The sequence below is a fragment of the Lytechinus variegatus genome, chromosome 3, assembly GCF_018143015.1.
Source record: "Lytechinus variegatus isolate NC3 chromosome 3, Lvar_3.0, whole genome shotgun sequence".
Taxonomy (NCBI): domain Eukaryota; kingdom Metazoa; phylum Echinodermata; class Echinoidea; order Temnopleuroida; family Toxopneustidae; genus Lytechinus; species Lytechinus variegatus.
Window position 1 is genome coordinate 8,027,929 of NC_054742.1, and position 16,611 is coordinate 8,044,539.

At 33.7% G+C, this 16,611-nt stretch overlaps 1 protein-coding gene across 1 annotated transcript; it reads left to right on the forward strand.

Annotated features, from left to right (window-relative positions):
• Positions 1 to 414: 414 nt before the first annotated feature.
• On the forward strand, positions 415 to 16,611 carry LOC121410136. Its single transcript, XM_041602022.1, has 13 exons — positions 415 to 611; positions 2,421 to 2,633; positions 3,505 to 3,633; positions 3,914 to 4,068; positions 4,342 to 4,435; positions 4,927 to 5,159; positions 5,572 to 5,661; positions 6,019 to 6,118; positions 6,426 to 6,702; positions 7,417 to 7,526; positions 10,221 to 10,325; positions 11,482 to 11,612; positions 12,088 to 16,611. Exons 1-13 carry the CDS (start codon positions 579 to 581, stop codon positions 12,476 to 12,478), a joined length of 2,061 nt encoding a protein of 686 aa, XP_041457956.1. The 5' UTR covers positions 415 to 578; the 3' UTR covers positions 12,479 to 16,611.

Consider the following 16,611-nt stretch of genomic DNA (forward strand, 5'->3'; position numbering starts at 1 on the left):
ATGGTTTCTAGCATACATGTACACACTTCTGTCAGTCCTTTCTCGTCTTAAGTACCGGTATATATATTTTGTTTTAATACAATGGATACTGTACTACCACCAGAGGAGATACTCCGATCGATGAACAGGCACTCAACTCAAGCCTACAGCATCGAGGACTTAAAGTAAAGTAAGTAAGAATAATATAAAATTTGATTCTGTCACTTAATGCGAGCAGCTCCAAAATTTGTCATTTCAATTCATGTATGAGTTCCAATTCCATAAAGTGCTAGATTTTCTTCTTTTCGTGCATTCAATTAACGATTGGTACTAGTATAGAACATGAATAAAATTAAAAAAAAAAAAAAAATCGGTACTGAGAGAGGGGCCGTGCGCCGCAAAAGTACGTTTCCTTGGGACCAATGACGTCATGCTAACGCTCATTTGCATTAATTGCGTGAACTTCGTCGAAAAAATATGTGATCTGACAGAGAAGATTCTCCAAGACGAAGTTACGTGTTCATCTTGTGCTTGAAAAAATGATGATAACTTATAGCCTGATGTCATAGCTTCATATTTAATAAGTTCGAGCGGAAAAGATGCTGCTTTACGTCGAGAGCAGTGCTTTTGTGGTAAGATTCGTCGTACATGTAACACTTGTTTTGCACGCATTATGATCATGCCATGGTACCGTACGGTACCTACCGGAGCTTCGGCCCGAAGCGGGCCTGAGCCCGGGACTCGTCAATTGCACTCCGAATAAAAGGGGGAAAATAAATTATGCACTTACCGCGATTATAATGGATGAAGGTCTATCATGACACAGAACGTGACATCAAGGCACAAACTGACCCTCCGAAAAAGGAAAAGTTAGACATCTATGTCGGTTTATCGATCGGCAATTTTTGTTTTCAATTTTGACAGGAAAACGAACGAGGCAGAACTTTTCCTTTTTCTTTGAGGGTCCACTTTGTGCCTCAATGTCTGTCAGGATTCTGTGTCACGATAGACCTTCATCCATATATATAATCGAGGTAAGTACATACTTTACTTTTTTCCCTTTTAAAGTTTTATTTGGAGTGCTACTGCGACCCCATTCCGCGCCATTTTGGAGAGTACCGGTATGTTTGTCTAGTATACCTGGTTGTGTGTCCGGACGATCAATTTTAAAAAGTCATTTAGAAAAAATTTCAAGTGAAGTTTCATCAAATTTTAGTACAAAATGTTAGGAAATATTTTAAAGAACAGAATAGAACATGATACAACTATATTGAATTCATATTTTTAGTGTAATCCAAAGACACAAAAGAAGGCTTCAAAAATATAAAGTGTCCGGACACCCGACCCCCCCATCCTATCCCACGGACGAGTCCTGGGGAGTGTTTCATCAACATTTTCATCCGACAAGTAGTCGGATCTGACATCTTTCTCTGATGTTGATTGGCTGAGAGGTACTGTTACTATGGTAATTGTCGGATAAAATGGGACATGTCAGATAAAACGTCTGACAAGTCCTTTCATGAAACGGTCCCCTGGGCTCTAGCCTGCGGTTACATGTAGGTACCAGTTGTCGGTCGGTACTCGGCCTGTTTCTTGTCATGGGAGCAAACTTAGACCAAAAGCTTCAGTCTCTGTTTTATTGGTTGTTCCGCTGAACTCCATTGGCTCCACACGAGATTTTTTTTTTAAATGATAAAAAACTCGTCAAAACAGGCTTAAATGTTAGAATGATGAATGAAAATCAATCCTAATTAACAACTAGAAATATATTATAGACCCAAATTTCTCTGTCTCTGTTCTGTGATTCTGTAAGTTACCGTTTGTTCATTTTTGTCAATTTCATGCCTTTGAAGAAGTAAGTGAGTTGGGTAACACCTCAGAACAGACAGAAAATTTCAGTCTAGGTATAAATAACTGTACCACTGCACAACCAGCCTAGAATATAGACTTTTAAATCCGCTGTTTCGGAGGAGTTTTTCCAATATGTTCTAATTTTTTGTCCTCCTACAATGACAGATGATGGCCATTGGGCTCGTAGTGGTGGAGCTCCACCGACGCATTAACTACAGCGTCTATGGGGAAAAGGGTGCGATTTTGCACCCTCCTCAATTACTCCTATATTTTGCTTTTTGAAAAAGGAAGAAATTATTAAAATAAATTTATTACATACAATCAGCTTACTACCTTTCCGAAAAATATTTTGGAAAATTTTGATGAATAACAGATCGGCATTAGCCAGGTTCTTCTTTTATTGCCATCAGTACAGCTGAGCATACAAACATGCCAACCAATTCACACCTTTTTTCTTGTAGATATAGGACTAGACTCAGTAAGTAGCCTTGTGCACTGAGTAAATATTTACCAATCTCTATCTCTTTGATGAATTTAAAATCACAGTGCCGTTTAACATAAATGCTTTACCCAAAATTTTCTTCTTACAGGTGCATACATTTGTGTTGCAATGTAGTGCACGGGACACCCTGGCCCGTATTAGAGCCAAGCTTCTCCACATCCTTTATGTGATGGGACGTGAGGATCATCAGTTCAGACTTCGATTCAAAGGACAGTATCTGAGAGATGCTTACACATTGGATGATTACCTTATTGGAGACCGATGTATCCTGAAGATGGTTCCAATGGCCAAGAGGCAAGAGGTATGCCACAGAAAAAATGTTCTTCTTGCAATTGACCTCAATTTCAAAGTTCAGTGTTTGTTTTCATTAAGAATAGTCAAAGGTTATAATGACAGTGTCCTCCTGTATATCTATTAAAGAAGAGAAGACAATGGTCAATTTAATTTGTGATACATATTTTTGTTGGCTTGTCATTTTTTTTACATGACAATATATACCATATCTTGGTATGAGAACATTTTCCTTGATACAGGTTATAATGCCAATGATCAAGCATTTTTGTGCCACCTTTCTTGATGAAATCATAGAAAATGACACTTTATAATCATAACAGTTAAAAAAGCAAGAGCGCAATCTGAATGCATCATAGTCATCTTATTGTCTGATGAAAATAAGTAAATGATTATTAGTTTACTTTAAAGATTTGAAATTAGACATTATTTTCATTTAGGTGGCACCGTACTTAAAGTCAGAGCCATGGTTTTCATACAAAATCCTGCTCAAATCTTAACATTTATCATAGACAGTACAATGTCAAATGCGAGAAAGAAGCTGGTGAAAGATGTATAGCCCTGTTTAATTCCATTATATTGACTTCATTCATCTTTCATAATGACTTTCCATGATAGATGGTAATTATTAAGATAAGTGATGAAAAGATGCTTGTGGATTGCAGCATTAAAGACTTTCGATAAGGTGTCTTATTTCATATTATTCAACTGAGTTTAATGTATTGGCAATTGCCAAGTAATTATCTCATGCTACAATCAATATCTTAACTAAAAGAAATACTTCTATATTCTTTTATTCTTTATCTTCCTAAGTTAAATTTTTAGCAATATTAATATATTGACTTGATGTATTTTTTATATGCATCTGTTTAAATCCATAGTCATTTGTTGATATGAGAAGCAAAGGAAGACATGATTTAGGAGCTGGACAAACAGAAGAGATCAAAACTAGTCTTATTCATGAGGTTGCTATGCTTAAGTGGAGAGAGACAATGCTCGGTGATTTCAGGGTAAGTGTGTGAGCAGTTGTCTGATACGTAACTTCCTTTGTGTATAGAATATATATATTACATACTGTATACTGTGATATTAAAGATATGAATGGAAGGTTAGGCTGTAAATGATTTACTTTCCGGTTTTATTATTGGGATAGCTACATGTATTTGTGTTTTCCTGCAATATTGTATGAAAGTTGCTCTTCCTATGGATGCATGAGTTCAAATTTCCATATTTGAATATATTAGTCCAACAACTGAAAGGTAAATAGTGATTCTATTTCTTTAATTACAGGCTTCTATCTACATTAACTGGTTGTTTGTGTTGTTTGCATTCTTCACAACTTATTGGTACTCTGGGTTATGGACAGGAGTGATAGCCCTGTATGGATTGCTTCAATGTCCATCATTCTCTCATAAGGCTGGCTTCGTTGGACCATCAAGTCTCTGGTAATAAAAGATACAAGTACCTTCATATTTGTTACAGAACTAAGTCTAACATGAATAATTTCTTTATATTAGGATTTTTTTTTTACTCAGCTTCATTGAGGGAGAGTTTAGTTAATCCATTTAACTAATCCACACCTCGATGTCACAAAATGTACTTCATGTCATGTTAACCAGTATTAGTGAAATGAGATATTTCAATTATAACCAAAGTGGTGCGATTTGTTAAAATGAGATTCATAAGCAAGATTTATGTGATTTCTATCCTTTATTTAGGCCCAGATTCTTCCTAGCAATCTTCAATGTGCTGACCATGTTAAACTGGGGAGCATCTGTAGCATTAGCTATCCTTTCTCTTCTATCTGTGTTGGTAAGTATTTTGAACTGTCCTTTAATAACAACAATATTGGTCAAGACAAACTACCAGTACATGTAAACCTGTAACAGCTCTGCTAAAGCCAGGGTAATTATGATGCTTAATAGTAGAGACATCTAATACAAAGTATGTGTTCAGCACTATATAACTTTATAAGCAGCAATAGTTACTAAAGTTATTCTTATCATTATCAAGAAACTTTGGAAGATTATAATTTGTAGAAAAACCAGATGAATTTTTTGTTTTGTTTCAATCAAGTCAATGCATTTTATCATTCAGTGGATATAAATGTTTTGATAAATTATCTACCCGGTATCTTATCTGTGTTTAGGCAAAATTGATGACCCATTGCAGCATTTTTAGTGCCATTTTAATCTTGATACATAGTCTTGATGTTGTCTTTGCATTAAATGAACTCTTAGTCTTACTTTTGTGACCAATTTATTATTGCAAATATCCTTTTATCTTTCTCAACTGCTTATCAGAACTTCAACTGCACACCAATTGATGAAGATGATGATAGCTGCAGTATCCAGTATGTAAATCTGATCTATTCTTTAGTCTACTATGGTCTCCATGTGATCTATATGTTTGGTATCTGGTCAGCCGGTTGGTCTCTCTTCTATAACTTTCGCTTTGAGATTGGTGACTACTTAGAGAATGAACTCATTATCAGTCGTGATGTTGAGAAGGTCATTGAAATTGCAAAAAATGGAAGGTAATTCATGTTAATTTTCACAGATTTCATGAAATGTATGTGATATATTTATTTTTTTTAAAGAGCAAGATTGAATAATAGCAGTTTATATATGAATGATCGTGATACTTTTCTTTGAAGAAACATTTGGACTTTTAATAGTTAAATGATAGATACATATTGGCATCCCAACAGTGAGTTTATTAGGTTAATTCTTGGATGTTTACTGACTCATTTTAGAATATAGTCATTGCATTCTCTTAAAACTTTAGGACCTACATGTAATACTATAGAGTGATGACAATTTTTTTTCTTTTAAAGATAATAAGCGACAGTGTCATGCAATATCTTGTAGGAGTATTCTACTTACAACCATCAATGAATGTTGTCTCAACTTGTAATTTGGTCAATGCTAATTTTTCTTTGATGACAGGTTGAAGGAACAGCGTCAGGCGGCATTTGAATTGGCAACATTAGCAACAGCAGGAGATGATAGCAAGTTCAGGATTGTAGCAGAAGGAGGGTGAGATTTCATTTCTAATTGAAGCAAGGAAGTTGCAATAATGATGTATTCTGTATGTATGCTGGTGCTGACAGCTATACTTCAAGGAATTCATTCGAGTGTGGACATTGTTGAAATGACATTTGTCAAATGTAATCAGAAAACTTGGCAAAGATACATTTGTAATTGGTCAATTTTTTCACCCTCATGGGGATTTTCTGTAATTTGCTAATTTTACTGTCACCAGACTTTGTGAAAAATTGAATGAATTTGAATGTTTTTATTATAATTCTTGGGGATGATAAATGTAATCCACTATCAGTGCATGCAATGTTAAGGTGTATAATGACTTGGAAGTATGTATCATTGTTCCTATAGATTAGAGGTTTTGATCACACTTGGATTATCATCTGATGAAGCTATTCAGGAGTATGCTACTGAAGCCTTGGCTGAACTTCTTGTTGTTCCAGCTATTCAGGTAGGATCAATAAACCATGTTAGAAATTCTGTCGAAATATGGCAATTGTTTTTAGTAAAAAAAAAAGGTGCATAAATGTAGGTTAACGGAGGGAGGTGATTTGTTGATTAGCCGTATGGTGAAATGTACATTTTTATATGTTTCAATGTTATCCTAAAGTGCTGTTTAAGATCCCTATACTATTTGATAACTTTTCTTAAACATTTTGTTGACTGTTTCATGGATGTTTGAGTGTAGAAGGATTTGAAATATTTTGTATTTCAGAGAAATATAATCAAGCTGCTTGTATATTTTCTGTTTATTTCAGGATCAATTTGTTGAGAGTGGTGGCATACGAACCCTCACTACCTTATTGCACTCAAGGAACACTCGTTTGGTACAAGAAGCAATCACTGCTCTATCTTACATTGTATCAGACTCTGAAGATAATAAACATGCTGTCATTTCTGACCGTGGTTTAGAGGACTTGGCTCATGCAGCTAAGACTGGATCTGATACAACCAGGCGATATGTGGCTGGAATCTTTCTGGACTTGGCTTTTAGTTCTGAGATTAGAAGCCAGATGGCTAGCATGATCACACCAAGTAAGTTTTGACTGACAAAGAATTTGGTGAACAGTACTCCCATTATAATTAATTGTAAATTTCCTGTTGAAATTAGAAATTAGCTTTTATTTGTAAATTTTCCAGAATCCAGAGAGGTAATGTTGTTTTGTTTGACTGTTTTCATCATTGATTTACTTTTTCTTCCAAAGAATTATAATTCATTGTAACAATTATGTTTGCAAAGTGACATATTCATCCCAAGTTACAAACAGTTTGATTATTAGTGTTAGTTACCCCCCCCCCCATAATTCTCTGAGCAATGATTTTTGTTGGAAATACCTTGTGTCTGTCATTCAATATTGAAGTTGTAAAACAATAATTTATAAATACATAAGTTTTCTGAAAGGAACATTGCTGTGACTATGATGAGTTGGTGACTCTATCTTAGCTACATATGTCAACAACTTTTGTTAAAGGACAAGTCCACCCCAACAAAAAGTTGATTTGAATAAAAAGAGAAAAATCCAACAAGCATAACACTGAAAATTTCATTAAAATCGGATGTAAAATAAGAAAGTTATGACATTTTAAAGTTTCGCTTAATTTCACAAAACAGTTATATGCACAACCTGGCTGGTATGCAAATGAGGAGACTGATGACGTCAACCACTCACTTTGTAAAAAGTTTTACATGACAATAAAATGAATAATATCTTCATCATATCTTTAAATCTATGTTATGTTTTTCCCCAGCTGGTGCTTTAGTATCATTGTGTACCAGTCAAGATAATGAGACTCTCAGACTTGCTCTTCAGACCTTAGAACTTGTAGCCATAGAGAGCTCAGATGTCATTCTGGAACAGGTTTGTACACTTTACCACTGTATAATAATATACAGACCTGGCATTGATTACTTGTAGTTTGTTTTTAAAGCATTAGTTTCATAGAAGTATTGATTCAAGTTCAGGGTTCTTCATATTATAGTTCAATCTTTCATGGAGTCATATTTTATATTACTAACTGAATGAGGCATTCTGATTACTCAATGAAATACATCACAATGGCTCATCTTGCTGGGCTCATTTGTATGACTCAGACCATAATGTTGAATATAGTGCCAAATTTATAATTTTTCTTTTCACATTTGCAGCAAAATAGTCCAGAATAGCCATATTCCCAGCTGATCAAACCCAAGCTCAAAATTTTGTACACATTAACATGTGTGGTAACAGTTTACATCATAATCACTTAACAAGGTTTACATTTCTATTCATGAATAACATAACATCCGAAGTACTGGCAGGCAAACAGGCATGAATCACACATATAGCTGTAAGTAGTGATAATCATATCGACTGGTTTTTCTTATTGAGAACATAAAAATGTTGCCTTTAAAAGAATCATATTGCCCAAATCTAATGGCTCAGAATGAAATGACTGTTGCAGGCAACATTTTCAATATAAAATAAATAATATATATAATTATTCATAGGGTAGGAAATTGGAAAATTTACTTTTCTTTAAAGCAGATATGAACAAGTATTCTTACTAGCACCACCTCAATTCCTAACTACTCAATCTGGCCAAGTTACAAACTGAAAATGCACCATTCTGCACAGTGTAGTATTTGTAGCATTTTTTTTTTTAATTGATTTATTTGATTTAGATAAGATTTTTTTTTATTTAATTCAGATTTTTTATATATTTCTTTTATTTTTCAAAACAATTTTTTTTAATGCGCAGACACCAAAAATATAATCCTTTACACTGACATAAACTTTGAAATCATACATTTCACTACGAAATCATTCTTAGCTTTTCATTTCATAATTAAATTAAGTCAAAATAGAATGTATAGAAAATATTAACTCCATGAAGATTGTGACATTTTCTGCGTCCTCTCATGCATGTAAGGAGCCTGTACTGGCTGGTTCAATCCAAGCTGATGAACTGTCTTGGTACAGCTAATGCTGCATAGTTGGTGTTCCTATTCAAAGCTCTTACATGAAATGAGGATCAGTTTCTTTGGAAGAATTTCATGACTCTGAGACTCACATTCTCCAAGGGGAAACACTTTATTTTTCAAGCCAAGAGCTAAAGATCATATGTTAAATAAAACTGCATTTATTTTTGTTCTTTGAGCCATAGTTGGAACTCTAAACTCTGAATGTTTCAAAGCATTGACTTGCAAAGCTCTGTCTGACCAATTGGGAAAAAAGTTGCAAGTTGATCTGAATGATTTCTTTTATGATAAAGCTGAATAGTAGTATTTGGCAGTTCTTAGCAGTTTCGCTAAAAATGAGAAAATTTTCTAAAGCTACAACATTACTAGAGTGTATGTATTTAAATACATGCAAAATAATATGATTTTAAAAACTATGGGTTACCAGGGACAATGCAGATTTTATGTATTATCTGCACTCAATTCAACACATTCACTGTGAGAAAAGTACAAAAATAAATTCTCACTTTTGGCATTGGGCGCTAAATGTGTGGTTGTTGTTATGATTTAGTGTCATTTACTTAGAGCATGCATAGATCTGCATTTTTTTATACATGGAACCTTTCTCAGTGTACCCCCTCAGTGTACCACAATGGTATACAGAATGTCTGAACAGGCCTTGATTCAAACGCATCCTGGTAAAATTTTCTGATGGAATTCAGCCTTATAAGTTCAGGGTTTCTTTTTCAAATTCCTCTCTTTTTTTACATATTTTTGTTCTGAAGTACTATTGCTAAGGATAGAGATGAACAAATGATAGTGTTGGAGAGCAATATGTTGTAGTTCATGTGCATGATCAGAATATAAGAACTGTCAATAAACCTTGACTTTCTCTTATATTTTCTTAAAAACTGTCCTCTAAAAACACTTTTGGATTTTGATATAAAGAAACAATGACTTTGTTTACTATCAAAGAAAAAATTTACAGGGAAAATGTTGTAAGTCTACTTATGAAAGTGTAGTAGGGGTTGAAATATTAATAGGCTACATAATGTACATCTTTGGTTTTGCAAGTTTAACTTGATTTTATTGACTTGATTTCAATTGCTCTGAGTAGATATTAAGAGTTTATTCATGTTTAGATGATATAAAGTTGATTTTTTTTTCTTTTTGAGTCAGAAAAATTAAATTGCCACTTCCCCCAAAGAAATCTTTAATCATTTATACATGCTTCAATGGAAGTGATTTAATTCAATGATTTAACTCAAAATCACAATTTAAATCAACATGATTTAAATCCGCCAACCCTGAACATGGTAAAATTCACAACTCAATTCATTCATACCACAATAATTATGTTACCAAGTAGCAAAACAAGTACTTTCTTCTAAAAAAATGGTTAAGTTTCTCTAGAAGAATAAAATTGTGTGTTCATTCTTTGTAGTATTAATAGTTATCTTAAGACTAGTCATTTATAACACACAGTCAATAAGATACCAGACATAGTGTTCATTCCTCTTTAAATGGATGTTTCTTGATTCATTTATTAAACTGTTATATAAAAGAAAGAATGAAAGTATATTTAGATTGATAAAATTTGGTGCTTGCCTTACAGGAGGATTTATTACCCAATTTATTGAACATCACAAGTAATAGTTTGGATTCTGGTATCTACCTACTAGCAGGAAAGATTTTACTCTACTTTGCTGAGAATACTGAGGTAAGAGACCCAATGCTGAAAGAAATCAAATTCAATTTGATTTTCATCAAATCATTAGCACTCTAGCTTATAATCTAGGCAGAGGCTGCAGTTATTGTCTTTGCTGTTATGCTGAACGCAAGCAATACGTCTGATCTGGCAAAGACTACGCATCCACCACCTATACACTCCCATCTTGCTTTTGATGTTTTTTTTTTTTATTATCGACTTTGAAATGACGCCAGTTTTTCATAAGGAAAATTCTCATGCATATGTATGAGAAGAAGTAAAACAGACCAATCAGAAATACTTTGGAAAGAAGAAGGTAATTCGTATAAGTCATGTGACATGATGTCACTTTCTTCATCCAAAATGGCGAGTACGAGTACACACGAGAAACTTCTGTGATAGTTTGGATTATGCTGCCAATAAACTCCGCATTCCTAGTAGAAAATTCTGAGACCTTTATGAATCTGCCATTCGTAGCATTATTGACAACGGGAGGGATGTGGAAAAAGCGAAATCTACCAGGCAATCCCTCTGTGTAACAATAATATCTTCGCTTTTATGATCTCAATTCGTTGGCACACGACAGCAATACAGGTACCGGTACGGATCCCGGTACAACAACACGTCAAACGACGAGATGAACACATGAATATTGATTGGGCAGACAGGAGTGTATAGGCGGTGGATGCATCCACAAGTGCATAGTCTTCGCCAGATCAGTCGTATCTTTTGCGTTCAGCAGAACAGCAAAGACAATAACTGCAGCATCCACCAAGATTATAGTCTATAAGCACTCATGTTGAACTACAAATGTTTGATTTTCTCAGTTGTTTTTAAATGCACTCTTCAACATGCCCTATATTGTATAATAACATCAAGGAAAATTGTTGCTTGACAATGGAATTAATCATGTCTTTATTTTTCAAAGTATTCTGAATTTGGATGAGTTATATATTTTTTTAATGTGAAATGAATATTTCAAATCCTTATCTTATTGCAGAATATAAAATTAAAAAATAGTTCCTCACCAATAAAAATGTTGCAAAAAATGGTGGACAATGTTGAATTTAATTATAACAGATGTAAGACATATAAAAAATATTTTACAAAGAATATTTTTGCAAGGTTATTTTATTAATGCTGTGTAGTTTCTATTTCCCTCCTTTAGTCATGTGATAACCTGCTATCCCAAGAGAGTTTAACCAACACATTAACTCAGTTTGTAGAAACTAAGGATCCAACCTTACAGAAGGTTGTTACTAAGATCATCATGTCTGCAACCGAAGAAAGAAATCTGGCGTAAGTGATAAATGCATTCATAATGAGAGCTCAACACATGTTGACATATATCTGACAGATATCATAAATCTGTCTTCATCTCTTGATCAGAGAATATAAGGCCTCGCAAAGACTAAATTTTATTTGTTTAGTTTGACATAATTATGAAAGCTTCTTTTCATTGTTAGTCATAACAGATACTGGAAGAAATGTTAGTAAAAGTGAGATGGCATAATGTAAATTCACACTTATTTAGAAAGTCAAGGATTGCACATTTGTTTTCTATATTTGTTTTAAAAACCCCTCAATTTCAAGCTTTTCTGATGAAATTTATTCACAATGTGCTGTGCTCGACCCAGATGAAGTCATGTGCCATAAAATAGCCAGCTTGGCCAAAGCCTGGGCAATAGTGATAACAGTGCATTGATCACTCTCTAGAGTTGATACCTTTATGAGTACCATTATCAAATTTTCCTCTTTTTTTTGTAATCCATAGACTGAAAGCAAAGGACTTGCAGTTAGATGAGATCCTAGTCTTGATGCGTGAGAGTAGCACAGACAGAGAAGCTTGGAACATGGCTGATCAAGGTATAGCCATCTTTCAGGATCCTAGCTATCCTGACAATGTGATTAACAGAACAGAAGAGGCTACTACATCATCAGAACACAGCAGTTCTACCATGGATCTAAGCAAAGTACCTGCTCTGAATTGGGCCAGTCCTGATGAGAGGAAGGCTGCAATGGCATCTCCTACTCCCGGGTATGGTGAGGGAGACATGGCAAAGGCTGGGGCGATGGGTGGAGTCGATGATATGACCGCTTCTACAGGATCACTGAGAGCTCGCTATAAAGATAAGATGGGTTCTCTTTCATCATTTAAAAAGTAGGAATCTCCATCAATTTTATCAAGTAGATAAACAGCATTTGTATACTGCCAATGATCTATAAGAAACATTCAAAGGCGCAAGGAACAAATGTTTTACACAGTCTCTGTTGCTGAGAACAAACAGGGCAGTATATGAATGCTTGAAAAACACAAGCTATATAAATGCTGCTTACTCTAACAACTGATATGTGATGGCCCAAGAACGAAATGATGTGCCTTACCATAGATTTTTGGATTCAGAAATAAACAAAGTATCTCCATTTTTATTTATTTTTTATGAAAAGACTGCCAAGCATCATGTATTATGGAATTTTCACATTTTGGTCTTGACCCAACTAACAGATGTTCTCTATTACCCAGAGTAGAAATGTTTTTTATGATCAGTAATTGCTGTACTGTATTTTCTCCATCGTCTCAAAAAGTGTTCTCACTCCTGCAGACCTGTCATGGCCTGCATTGGGATTGTCTATTTAGATTAGACGGGAGAATATAATTAGCTAAGCCGTAAAGAATGTAATCTGATATTTTCAGAGGTTTTCATGTTGTGTATCAGCAAATTACTGGATCACCATAAAACAGAATGAACGTGTTGAAGAGGTTTTACCTGAGAAAAAAAATGAAAATACAATTTAGAGGGCAATACTAATTGCATTCAACCTCCATTATGTTGGTTCTTAAAGTTATTTTATTTGTCTGTTTTGTATGTTCCTATGAAAACTTCTAATAATCTCGAATTATCATGGACCCAACCAAGTAGTCTGTGAAATGAAGTTAATAGAGGATGAGACGTACAAATACAAGGCAGTTGATATGGCACCCCCCCCCCTCCTATTGACTACGAGGATATATGTGATATTCTAGACGAATGTATAAAATAATAAAAAAGTATCAATATATTAAAAGTGGCTATTAAACTCTCTTTTTCAAGTATTATATCTAATGAGTGTTGTGATATAATTGTCATGTGTTGAAAAAAATTTCAAGACCATATGTTCATCATTCATAGGAAAAGCATTGTTTTGAATCACATTATTTTCTGTCAATGGACCTGGTAGAAAAAATGAAATAATGTACATGTATTGATAATTCAATTCAAGAATTTTACATTAGGCTAAAAATACAAGTAAGGTTTGTGGTGTATTTTTTTTATGTTTAAAGTGATGTGTGTGTGTGTGTCTATATGTCTTATGTACTAGGGATTTGTACATACCTTTAAAAATTCATGTTTAACAGTTATATCATGTCTCATGTTTGTTTCCTTTTTATTTCATGTTTGTTACATGACAATGAAAACCATACAACTCTTTGTATCAATCAATTGTACATTACTAATATCTAGATGCTTAGTATTTGTGACCTTCACCTTTAAATCAGAGGGTTAAGAGTTGCCATAGCATTAATCCACATCCTACTGCACTCAACCTGTCAAGAATTCCTTGAAACATTTGATGCACCTTAATGATGTCTGGTTGACATCCTGAGTAGTCTGCAGTGTAGATAGGAGTAAAATATGTATTGAATCAGATATTGTTGGTTTCAGATTCAATAATTAATTGATAGGGGTAGAAATTGAAAAAGGTAATGAAATGTGTGTAGATTCAACTTTCTTCATTTGTTTCAGTGGCAAGAGCCACCATCCATTGGTGTACAAATGTATGCTCCCTTAGAACAAAAAAAAATTGTCATTTATTTAATATGTTAATATTCTCTGTATATTTTAAGCCTTATTAACTGATCTACTATCCGTCCATTAAATGTTTTGTATTTATATTTTATAGTTCTATCTCCAATTTGAAAATCATGCTGTATACAATATGAATAAATCTCTTTAAATCAAATTGTTGGTTTGTAATTTTGTACCATCAGCGTTCAAAGAGGAGTTATCAAAACATGTGCATGTACCAAATCTTTTAATGAATCATCAAAAAGTCAAGCTTGTGTTAAAATGAAGAAATTTGGAGCTGGGAACTTAATCATAGAGGTATTCAGATCACTTTTCAGTTTGGTCAGTGGAATGTGATATACCAAATTTTTAAAGAAAAAATGGAAATCAAAGGGCATTATTTCTGCTTTATTTTCTACAGAATATTTTCATTCAATACACTCTTCAAACCTATCAATAGCATACATTTTCTACAAAGAGATAACTGAGGTTCAAAGGTTAGTTTAACTCACCTTTGAAGACCCAAACCAGCTTTTAAAAGAGTGCTTTTCCAGCCTCACCTTGATGTCATTCTGTGTTAGAAGCGTAGTGATTTCTTAGGTTTGTACTCGATAAAACAGTTATTTTTCTACTTTTCAGATAACGCATTGATTTTCTTCACATAGATATACCATAAGTAGCTTTTCATGTTAGGCTAAATATGTGAAACCTATAGCTTTGCACTAGTTTTTATATCCCACCTATTTGGCACAGCTTATCAGCCCTACCTGCATTCAAATTATTGGTACGTGTAACATGTTTTCCTGACAAGTTTTTGGAAAAAAAAAAGCATCACAAAAACCTATGCATCCATTTGCATAGAAATTAACTATGCACATCAATGTCCCCTCATGGGTGTGCAGTACTGGTAAATAACAGTGACGATCACTTATAATATTAATAAGACATATCGCGCAAAATCCACTCTGTAGAGTGCTCAAGGCGCTTTTAAGGAAATTATAATAAAAGAAATTAAGAAGAATTGAAGAAAAATGTTTTAAGGTGTTTGAAAGTTTCAGAGGTCAAGCACTGTTTGATGTTTTTAGGAGGCTATTCCATAACTTCGTAAACAAATGATCCTCCCCAGGTTTTGGAAATACACTTATGTCTGAGAATGCTACATTCAAATCATACATAAAATATTATTGTACACATTACCAAGTGATTAAGTCAAAGATCCGTATATCTAATTTTTCTCAGAAATAATCATTACAACTGACAAATAAACACAATCTCCATGTATATTGCTTTTTTAGCTATTTTTACAGAATTTGAAAATAAAATAATAGAATTCATGATCTGGAAATCAAGAAAATATCTTTCCTACGTATAAACCTATGCAACCACAGTCCCGACACACTGTGACATCATATCAGTCGGGCTGTTCTATTGTCCAAATCTATTAGTTTTTCTAAAAGCAAAATACTTAGTGTGACAAGTAGTGAATACGCATAAAACTTGCATTGTCTTTCTTTATAGCTTAAAGAATTTCACTTTTAGCTCTGGTATGGGTCTTTAAGATAACAGTCCCTAGGCTTCTTAAACTTGAACATGAAAGTATGGATGACTCTGCTCGAAATAAGGAAAGAAACATTACTTCCCATTGGGTTGTGTAGCAAAATGATCGAGAGAATGGGAACATCCTAAACAAAACAAGCTTCATGTCCATTCCCCCCCCCAAAAAAAACACTAAAAACAGTTACACACTGTTCTTCTCTTCACGACACACATCAAACAAAGAAACCAAGACAAAGCTTTATCATACATAGTATTAACTATATGTATTATCAGTTTTTATTATCATTCAGTCTAAACTCTTCTTAAAGAGTTTTAATCTTTCTTAAAGCAAATTTACAATTTAAATTTGTTCTCACAAAAAATACACATCAATGTCCCCTCATGGGTGTGCAGTAAATAACAAAGAAAATAACAGAGTGACGATCACTTATGTCTGAGAATGCTATATTCAAATGATACATAAAATATTATTGTACACATTACCAAGTGATTAAGTCAAAGATCTGTATATCTAATTTTTCTCAGAAATAATCACTACTGACAAATAAACACAATCTCCATGTATATTGCTTTTTTTCTTCTATTTTTACAGAATCTAATAAGGCCAAAATCAATGTCTTTAGTTCAAGGGGTAAATCAAATATCTACACATACAAAATGATTTTAATTATCCTGCTACTAGAGGAGTGGTAAACCCAGCAAAGAATTGACAAGTGCTATGTATACTCAATGTTTATTCATAGATGGAGAAAAATAAGGTATTACCTCATATAATTGCATACATTAGAAAAGCTAGCTTCAAATTCGCTTATTAGATCTTCAAATATGATTGACCAGGACAACATAAAGTAATGTTATCCTAATGTCAGATATTCATATCATGTAAAAAAAAAAAAAAAGGTTGTAATCCCCAG